Consider the following 10,658-nt stretch of genomic DNA (forward strand, 5'->3'; position numbering starts at 1 on the left):
CATCCCACTTTGCTCTGGTTATTGGTGCTTTCAGCCAACAAAGAAATTACAAACGGCACACGAGAGGGGCCACTCTAAGTCCTGGCATGGGGCAGTGGGTTGCATTGAGATGCTACCCATAAGGTTTGTGGTTTGAACCCGCCAGCCATTCTGCCCGAGAAAGATGAGGCTGCCTGCTGCTGTAAAGATTCAAAGTCTCAGCCACACAAACGGGCATTCTACTCTGCCTCTTGGGTCCAAGGGCCGTGAGTTTAGGTTTGTCTGTTACTGTTGTTTTGGACTCTAATCCACCAGAGCTCAGTCATGGTGTAACAGTGACACATATCCAGCTGGTGGCTAAGGGAGCTGGAGCCTGCCAGCCACGTGGGCAGAGCAGATCTAGCAATCTATTTGTAGACTGTTACGGTGGGCCGTCGAGTTGATGTCAGGACAGAGTGGACATGCCCCACAGGGATTCGTAAGCTGTATCAATCACAAGGAGATCGCCAGAGCTTTCCTCCCAGAGCAGCCGAGCCCGTAGCCAGGCCCCATCACGGACCACAATGGAGCCACCAAACCGCAGGGAAGTGAATATCTGAGCAAGCAGAGACGGAGTGACTGTTGGCCAATGTCCACTCCCAGCTTCAGCGGTGACATGGTGACACAGGGCAAATAGCCCTCGGCGGCAGCAGCTCCCAGTAGAAGGCAGACACCCTTGCCCGCCAGCGTCATTCCCCTTCCCTCCAGAGCTTGCCCTCGGCCAAGGCCAAGGCTGGAGCCATCCTGAGCAGCACACACTTGTTCTGATGTGCTCCCCCTAGTGGATGCTAGTGCAAAGAGGACTTTCTCCACCCTTTTCAAACACTCCTCCAGGCAACTCCCCACTCCCGCCCCTCCTCTCACAAGCACCCCCACACTAGCTCCTGTGGTCTTTCCGGGAAGATGCAGTTTCGTGTCGTTTCAAGTCCCCAGCAGTTTCTGCTTAGCCCTCCCGGTGCGCTCTTGTGTGGCAGAGACCTGATTCCCCGACTTACACTGCAGAAGGGCCCTCATGGGCGTCCGAGGCGGTTCATCTTTATGGGAGCATAAATCTGGGGCTTCCGAATTGCCGACTGTGGCTAAGCAGCTTAACCCACTATTCTGAGGTGTTTTTCCTGGCCTGATTGAGCTCCATCCTTATGATGAGGCCGCACGCATTCATCAAACGCCCCACAACTCCAAGCCCAAAGTGGAGTCGTCATCTCGATCATAATGCAAAATACGTATCACACCTCCCCCCCCCAATCTGTCGTCCTGATCCCATCCTGTCCCCTACTTCCAAAATACTCCCTCCAGTCTTTCTGACTCGCGCCTTAAAAAATAAAAACAAAAATTTTTTAATGGCAAAGCAGAATTCCTGACCCCTCCAGCCCCATTTTACTCAATGGCACTCTGGGAGTGGAGCGAGTCACTGGACGGGAGAAGGAAGGAACACTGTGCAGGTGACCTCACCTCACCCTCAGAGGTGCCCTGCATGCGACCACGAACATCCATTCTCTCTAGCCCCCAACTCACCATCTTCAAACAACTGAACCAATTTAGCAACGTATGGGTTTTCATCATCACTGCCTTCAATTAGCACAAATTGTCCAACTTGGATATGAACCTGAGTCGAAGAAGCTTCCATTTTCAAGCACATTTCTCTGGAAAGTAACGAAGACTCATGTAAGAAAATCACTGAGGGCTCTTCCCACCTTGGCAGAGGAAAATACTCCCCAACTGGAAAATTCCCTAAACAGCTTCTCTCTGCTGACCACTCTCCTATCAGGGAACCAATTTACCCAGATTCTTTCAAGACTAGAGAAAATGAGTTCGATGAATGAATCACTTAGGCAGAAGAATCCAGAGGCTTTAATATGAACCTCAATTTCGCTCAGTTATTAACACAGAACAGACAAAGCTTACCATGGCCAGAAGCCACTGCTCTGCGAGCTCTCAGGCCAAGGAGGACATAGTACGAGCAGCGAATTCTATCCTATTACTTTGAAGACATGTACAGAACCTTAAACTTCAAAGACATTACCACGCACAACAAATTGTATCAAGGCATCACAACCACCTCCCGCTCCTCACACTGCTCCTCGATGCCACCACCTTCTCCCATCAGAACAACCCTCCCTTACAAGAGATCCGTAACTAGTGTCCCTGTTTTCATGACGTAGTCCCTGGAACAGGCTGGGGAGAATCATGGCCGCTTGGCTCGGAGACCCTGCCTTTCCAGAACGTCATCACTCACCTGTAGACCTGGCTGTGTAATTTTCGATCATACAGTGGCCTGCCAACCCATGAGTAGGTTTGTCTGGTCTTCAGTCTGGTGTTGCAGTGTGCCATGGCTCCTGCGCCCCAGTCACTGAGTTGTGCGACCTCAGAGGATGAGTCCAGCCGTCTCTCTGCCCAGCTAGAAGCTCACCAACGCAAGAACTAAAGCCATAGAAAAAACAAACAAAGGTTTCAAAGAGTGGCTCGAGATGGCAGAGTAAAACGCTATAGTGAAAGGTGCAAAGGCTTGGAGTAAAAAAATAAGACCATTGAACCCGCTCTTGTCATTCCCCAAGCTGAAAGAACAAAGAAAAACTTGAAATTTCTCAAGGGGAAATACTGAACGACTAAAGTCACCGTACCAAAAAGAAGTCATCGGCATCAACCACTCCAAGAAGGGGGAGCCCAGGATGAAAACTTGGCGGCACTGAAGGTGTTAACAATAAACAAGGCTCCAGGAACGGAAGAAATACAGCTGAAATGTTTGCAGTGGAAGCACTCACCTAGGGCAAAACATTTAGCCAACTGACTGGAAGGGTCCTAATTTGTGCCCATTCCACAAAAGAGGGGCCCCGGCAGAATGTGGAAATTTGTATCATTGACATCACCCAAACTCAGACTAAGCCTACCGACATCCAGCCAAGTCTGACTCCGAGCAGACCTACAGGACAGTTGAGCTGCCCTTTGGGTCTCTGGGCTTTTTAAATCTTTGTCAGAGCAGAAAGCCTCGCCATTCTCCTTCAGGCCCACCGGTGGGTTCAAATCACTGACCGTGTGGTGAGGGACACAAAGTACACCCACTGTGTCACCAGGACTCCCATTAGGTCACACACAGGTACAGTCCTTGAAGAGAAAAATTTTAAATTGCGGCAGCACATCAACAGTAAACTGTCAGAAATTCAAGCCGGGTTTGGAAGAGGCTGTGGAATGAGGGTTATCATGACTCATGGCAGAGGGAGCTTGGTCGGAGACAGAGACTGTGCTTTGTTGCCTATGCAAAGGCACGCTATTCTGCGGAGCCTGATAAAGTTTGAGTAACACTGGAAAGCACAGGAATTCTACAGCACGTAACTGTGCTCATGCAGAGGTAGTGCACAGACTCGGGCAGTGTGGAGACGGAAGGTGTGCATCGCCCTTGTGCACTTTTCCATCTGTGCTGGGTAAATGGTCCGAGAAGCTGGCTACGTGAAGGCTGCAGCATCACGGTTAGAGAAAGCCTCGCGCACAACTTGCGATGTGCAGACAGCACAAACTTGCGCACTGAGGAGGATTTAAAGCACTTGCAGAAGATCAGAGACTTCAGCCTTCAATCTGAATTGCACCTCCATATGAAGACAACAAAACTCCTCACAAATGGACTAGTAAGCACCATCCTGGTAAGGGGAGAAAACCCGGAAGCTGTCAGAGTTCGTTCTACACAGTTGTTGTCCATGTAATCATCGCTCAGGAAATACAGCAATGCCGTCGTTGCATCGGGTAAATCTGCTGCACAAGACGATCTTAAAGTGCTAATGGGCAAATATGAGAATGTTGTCCTTACAGAGGAAGGTACACCTGAGCTAAGCCATGGTATTTTCAATTGTCTCATATGCACGCAAAAGCTAAGCTATATGGAAAACCCACGAGGTGTCAGGGTAATCCTGCCCTAGCACATCATCACGGGTCCGGGAGGTGCAATTGTACAGCGCTTATTAAGTGAACATCATAGTAAAGTCCTAGAGAGCATGAGAGAGAAATCATGGAGTCAGGCACGTTTCATGGTGGCATGCTCACCTCAACCTCACTTGGTGGTCCACTTGGAGCAATATTTAATGCTAACCAAGGCTTTTATAGTCTCAGGGGACATGCAAGTCCCTAATTACAGGTAAAGACATATGTCACAGGAAGGGGTTGTACTATAGGTAATACAGTAATGGGAGGGGAGTGATCTAGGGGTATACACGCAATAGGAAGAGGAGGGATTGGGGGTATACAAGTGGCAAGATGGGCGGATCCTCGATTCAGGATGGCAGCCTAACTTTGGATGTCACTGAGCCTGTTTGACCTGTTCTCTGGATCTCCATAGAAACCATTATCAGTAGGGTGTGAACTCCACCTACAGGAACCAGATCCAAGACTGCAAGCCTTTAGGGAGAAGTAACCCACTGTCTTTAGCAGCAGGGAGCAGGCCTACCCATTGTGGGACTAGATAGTAGTGGCAGCTGACTGCCTTCCAGGAAGTAACTCCACAATAATTAGCTGCAAGCAGTGTCCTAAATCTAATGTATTTGGGTAGAGGACTTGGGAGAAATCTTTCTGTTTCCCACAAAGAGGAACTGATGCCTAGCTAGAGTCCCCAGAGCCCACAGGGGCAGTTAGTTCTACTTTGTCCTACAGTGTCACTGTGAGTCAGAATGCTCAGTGGCAGTGAGGTGGGTTTTGTTTTGTTTTAAACTTGTACTGCTCTGGTAGTTGAAAAGTATTTTCCTTTGCACTTGGATAAGAATATTGTAAATAGCTGAAACGAAGTGCTTGCACTGAAATATATGGGGGTGCGGGTATTCATTTTTAGGATACAAAAAACAAATGTAAATGAAAAGTTATTTGATTATCTTTATAACTGGAAACTGTAATCTACTAGATCTAAAAGTATTTCCGATCCATTATTTTAAGCTTAGTTAAAATAATAAACCTACAGATTAAAATCAATCTAATATTAATTGACTACATTTTAGAAATGAACAGAACATGGAACTGATTAATGAATAAAAACAAATAGAAGGCTGTGGAGAAGTAAACACAGTGCATTTGAATGCATAATATCCAATAAGCTTTTGGTATAAAATAGTAAACGTGCATGAATCTTACTTTCTGTTCAAGAAAACGTTTAACTTACTTTCAATTTATGTTCTTCCTAATGGCTGATGCAACACAAAACCGTCAGAAATAAGCTAGGACAGTTTGCCTTTTCCAAAGTGAAATCAAGAAAAAAAATGCTATCAAAACACAAAGGATTAAAAATGAATGACAGCACCCACTAACCTCTCATTAAGGAAATCACTTCCCAGGAAGATTTTTGTGATGTTTGAATAAGCTAGCTGTAGGGCTGACTTTGAGATTTGTTATTTTGATGCTGGCATTTGATTTCACTGGTAAAATTATCTTATTTTTCAAATCCCAAACTCGCACACAGAAGCGCCACCATCATTCGTGGTCAGTGAAAGCACTCGGTGCGGCGGCTCTTCTAGCTGTAGTCTGTGCTAGTCTCACCCATGATGATCAGATCAAATCAAGCGTCAAATCAGCATAGTGGGCTTTGACGTGGGGCTTGGCCAGTTTCAGTTTCGCCTTCCCTCTGGTATGAGTGCCATCTCTGAAGCAGGTACAGAGCGTTGGAACTATCAAGAAGGATGATTCACCAGTGCAGTGCATGCAGATCCTGGTCTAAAGTGGTGGAGGCAGCAGAGGCCACAGCAAGGAGATCCTGAGGGGAGCCCCCCCAAGACCCTGAGGCAACCACATCTGTACATATGTTGTCATCATCCTTTCCAAAACATTTTCTACTTGAGCCCCTGGCATCAGCTCCTCATTTCATCCCCTCGCTCCCTCACCCTCCCTTTGATAATTTATAACTTCTTTTTTTCCCCTCCGTGTTTTATGCCGAGTGCTGTCTCATTTCACCCACTTTTCTGCTGTCTGTCCCTCTGGGATGGGGCCCTATGTCGATCATTGTGATTGGTTCTCCCTTACTCCCACACCGCTACCCTTATCCTCCTAGTATCATCGCTCCCCTTATTGGTCCTGAGGGGTTTAACTGTTCTGGATTCCCTGTGTTGAGAGCTCTTATCCGTACTAGTGTTCTGGGTCTAGTCAGATTGGTAAGATAGAATTTGGGTCATGGTAGTCGGTCGGGGTGTGCGTGTGTGAAGCACTAAAGAACCAGAGGAAGGTTGTGTGCTTCATCGGTGCTGTATTGCACACTGACTGGCTCTTCTCTTCCTTATGGGCTGTCAGGGGATATCCAATTAACTCCTGATGGGCTTTGGGTCTCCACTCTGCCCTCCCATTGTAACGCATTTAGTTTGTTTTGTTTTGGGTCTTTGATGCCTGATACCGGATCCTATCTACACCTCATGATCACACAGGCTGGTGGGCTTACTTTTCACTTTCTAATATTCCCTGAGCTGCGCTCAGTGTAACCAGTCAGGGCGTGGCTATATGTGTGCTAGGGTGGGTGACCGTCCCTGATAGGGTAGGCTGAGAGGTCAGGGATAAGGCAGGCTACATGGATTCAGAACCAGCCCCTCTCGGCCTGGCATTCTGCTCTCAGCCTGCTTCCCACACCTCAAACAGACCAGGCAGTTACTGCTCTCACACTGTCGCACTTGCTACTGTTTTTAGCTACACATTTTTGCAGGGATGGCTCAGTTCTGTGTTCCAGTAATACTTTCTCAAGTCTTCACTGACACCCAATGGGAAGTTGTCCCTCTTCAGAGTCCCCCCAAATCATGTCCCATCACACTACTTTTATTTCACTTTTTATCAAGGCAATAATCATTGTTTTATTTTCTTCCCACATTAGAATGTAACTTCTAAAAGGGCAGGGACGGACCTTTTTGATCTGTTCCTAACTGATTTCCAGGGCTTCCAGATCGGACCTGGCACTTAAGAGGTCAAAAATAGAATGAATGAACTAATGAATGAATGAAATGAATTGGTTTTTTAAAATCATCAAGAAGGCTGAATGTAGAGTAAGCAGAACTCCCGTACATTGCTGGAAGAAGTGCATGTTAGTACAACCCCTTAGGAAATTGGCAGTACCTGCTCCAGCCGGTCATCTGCATCCCATAGGACTCAGCCACTCCACAAGGAATGTGCTCCACAGAAACACATTATGTCATCAAGAGGAAAGTTCCTGGCAGCACCATGGCTGGGAAATGGAATCAACCACACCTGCCTGCAAAAATGTGGGAGCAACCTCACCAGCTGAAGTTGAGCTCAAGAAATGATTGGGTACTCTATTCCTTCTACCTATATCAAGTTCAAAAGCAAGCAAAAGTAATCTGTGGTGTTAGACATCAGAAGGGAGGGCAGCCTAGCGAAGGGAAAGGCTTCTGGAATGAACGAGTAATGCTTGCTTTGGGGTCTGGATATTGTTGCCATCAGTATAGAATATATATGTATACACACACACCCCTATGTATATTCCATGGGTATTTTCCTTGAGGAAAATCGTTATGCTCTGTATACTCTGACTTTCCCGCAGGTACAAAAACAGCAGGCATTCTTCTAAAGCAGCAGCAAAGAAAAGCTGAGCCTCTCCCACCCCGTCTTACCAGGGCAGCACTTCATCACATCCACCTCTAGCAGAGAGCTGCTCCTGGTGGCTGGGGTGGGAAGGCAGTCTGACTCTGGGCCAGGCAAAGGCTCTGGCTTCTCGCAGACACCCACCAACAGGCTCTGAGTGTCACAGATAGTGGAAATCTGGAAGATACAGATCACCCAGCCCAGAGGCCACACCCAAGAGGCAGTTAATTGAGGTGCAGTTAAAAACAATAATAAACTCCAGTGAAACTCACTGCCCTAGGACCCTATGGAAACGCTCCCTCAGATTTCCGAGGCTGTAAATCTTTACAGTGGCAGACAGTCTCATCGTTCTCTTTACTGAGCCAATTCTGCAGAAAGCTGGGCCAAATTCTTTCCTGACTATCTCATGACCTCACAGTAATCCTAGAACAATGCGGTGTACACAGCAGATGCTCAGTGTTTGCTGAACGAAAGGTCCCAGGATCCCATCCAATGTTACACAAGATGCTAAAGCCAGAGTCCAGTGACTGTGCTCCCAACCACTTCACCAGACAGTGAAACTGGGCGCCAAGGCCTGGCTGAGAGCGCTTACGCCTGGTATGCTTGTTATATTAGGTTAGGCTGCCCAAGCCACCAAGAGGGCAACACAATCTCAATTTCCGTATCTGCAAAAGGGGGGTAATATATTAAACACCTAATGGGTGGCAAGAACTATTGGAGGATTGTTGAGGATTAAGTGAAGAAAATGCATAAAGGTAAAATTCACTTCTTCATGCCTCTGCAGTTATTTGTAGGATGCAACGATATATGAGGCACACACATCACGGATACTGAGTCAGTGCTGACTCATAGCAACCCCTTGTGAGACACACACACACACACACACACACACATACACAGACCCTATAGAACAGAGTAAAACTGGCCCTGTGAGAGACTGTATCTATCTCTCTGTGCGTTGTGCATGTGTATGAATGTTACAGAACCCATATAGTTCACAGAAAACTTTGCATTCAAATTGGGGGGATTCATACTCCAAAAACAAAAAACTTAAAATCGCTTCCATCAAGTCGATTCTGACTCACAGTGTCCTTGATGGGAATGGAAAGCCTCATCTTTCTCTCGTGGAGCGGCTGGTGGTTTGGATCGAAGCATATCCCCTACACCACCAGGACTCCTTCCCCGTCTACTTGCCCAGGGGCTGGGCGAACTAGGCTCTCCATGGGCATTTACCTAACAAGACGGAAAAAACAAACCCAAATCCACTGTCATTCTGACTTAAGGCGAAGCTATGTAAGTAAATTATCTACCCTTCTTCTCAGGAGCAGCTGTGGGTTTGAACCTCTGCCCTTGTGGTTAATCATACCATTTCGGAGACCAGGCTGAAACTCACGTATCTAATTATTACAGCCCAGTATACAAAACCAGTGTTTTGTTTTGTTTTACCCAACTGTCACATTTCCCCCCACTAAATACAAAAAAGAAAAAAAAGCAGGGTGTGGGGAATGTGCCTGAGAACCTAGCAGTTAAAGGCAGCCCATCTAGGAGCCTGGCTATCAAAAGATGTAGCGTCTGGGGTCTTAAAGGCAAACAAACAAGCGGCCATCTAACTCAGAAGCAACAAAGCCCACATGAAAGAACCACACCAGCCTGTGCGATCAGGTGTCGAAGGGATCTGGTATCAGGTATCATCAGAACAAAAAAAATAATATTGTGAATGAGAGGGAGTGCAGAATGGGGACCCAAAGCGCATCTGTAGGCAATTGGACACCTCCTTACCAAAAGGGTTGGGAGGAGGAAACGAGCCAGTCAGGGAATAGTGTAGCAACGATGAAACACACAACTTCACTCTAGTTCCTAAATGCTTCCTCCCCCCCACTATCATGATCCCAATTCTACCTTACAAATCTGGCTAGACCAGAGGACGTACCCTGGTACAGATAGGAACTGGAAACACGGGAATCCAGGGAAGATGATCCCTTCAGGACCAGTGGTGAGAGTGGTGATACTTAGAGGGTGGAAGTAGAGTGCGGTAGAAAGGGGGAACTGATTACAAGGATCTACATATAACCTCCTCCCTAGGGGACAGACAACAGAACAGTGGGTGAAGGGAGACATCGGACAGTGTAAGGTATGACAAAATAATTTATAAATTATCAAGGGTTCATGGGGGGGCGGGGAGCAAATGTTTGGAGAATGAAGAGGGCAATGAATGTACAAATGTCCTTTACACAATTGATGTATGTATGGATTATAAGAGTTGTATGAGCTCCCTTTAAAATGATTTAAAAAAAAAAAAAGGCAGCCCATCTAGAGAAAGTCCTGGCGAGGAACCTGGCCGCTTAGCCACCAAAAGCAAAGCAGAAATGTTTCTCTGCGGACGCAGCCGCTCCGTCCGCAGAACAGGGTGGGCTGATGCTGCTCCAAAAGATGCAAATGCCTTCACTGCAAGGGCCACGGATGAAGGCAGGAAGGGCCACGCTGCCATCGGCTTGCGGCTTCCCCCGAGGGAGGTCTCGGTAGCAGCATTTTAGAAACTGGGAAACTGAAGCCTTCTTACCGCTCTTTGAAACCAAACTCCCTGCCATCGAGTCGATGCCGACTCACGGCGACCGTCTAGGGCAGAGTGGAACTGCTCCCCTGAGTTTCGAGACTCCCTTCAGCAGAGTCGCACTCCTGTCCTCTGCCTGCGGGGCAGTCGGTGGCTTCACCCTACTGCCCACAAGTAACCACCACGCGACCAGCGCCCCAGCCCGTAAGAAACGCGCGGGAGCTGTCTGCGGGGCGAAGCCGAGACCAGCACCCACAGGCTCTCCCCAGGTCAGCCGCCAGCCAGCGGACTTACCGGGCGCCGGGCGCTTCCTCAGGCTGGGCGTCAGCCCTCGGTTCCCAATTCCAACAGCGCCTCGCGGTCGCAGGGTCCCAGGCTGCAGCAACCCGAACTCGCTCCACCAGGACGCCCTCCTCTCACAGGAAGGAAGCAGTCAGAAAGCAAGGAGGGGGGGCGGAGAAAAGAAAATTTCGCGCCAAACGGCGTAGCCCCGCCCCCAGGCTGTCTCCGCGTGAAACCACCAATCAGATCGCTCGCCCCACCC

At 48.1% G+C, this 10,658-nt stretch overlaps 1 protein-coding gene across 1 annotated transcript in view; it reads right to left on the minus strand.

Moving 5' to 3' along the window:
* ORC1 (origin recognition complex subunit 1) overlaps nucleotides 1-10,545 on the minus strand; it is a 30,715-nt gene extending 20,170 nt beyond the window's left edge. Inside the window, exons 1-3 of the mRNA XM_075556043.1 lie at nucleotides 10,409-10,545; nucleotides 2,255-2,439; nucleotides 1,534-1,661 (exon numbers count right to left, since the gene is read on the minus strand). Coding sequence (XP_075412158.1) covers nucleotides 1,534-1,661; nucleotides 2,255-2,349 — 223 coding nt within the window. The 5' untranslated portion in view covers nucleotides 2,350-2,439; nucleotides 10,409-10,545. The remainder of the gene's footprint in view (nucleotides 1-1,533; nucleotides 1,662-2,254; nucleotides 2,440-10,408) is intronic.
* Between the last annotated feature and the right edge of the window lie 113 nt (nucleotides 10,546-10,658).

Source organism: Tenrec ecaudatus, chromosome 1 (assembly GCF_050624435.1).
Source record: "Tenrec ecaudatus isolate mTenEca1 chromosome 1, mTenEca1.hap1, whole genome shotgun sequence".
NCBI lineage: Eukaryota > Metazoa > Chordata > Mammalia > Afrosoricida > Tenrecidae > Tenrec > Tenrec ecaudatus.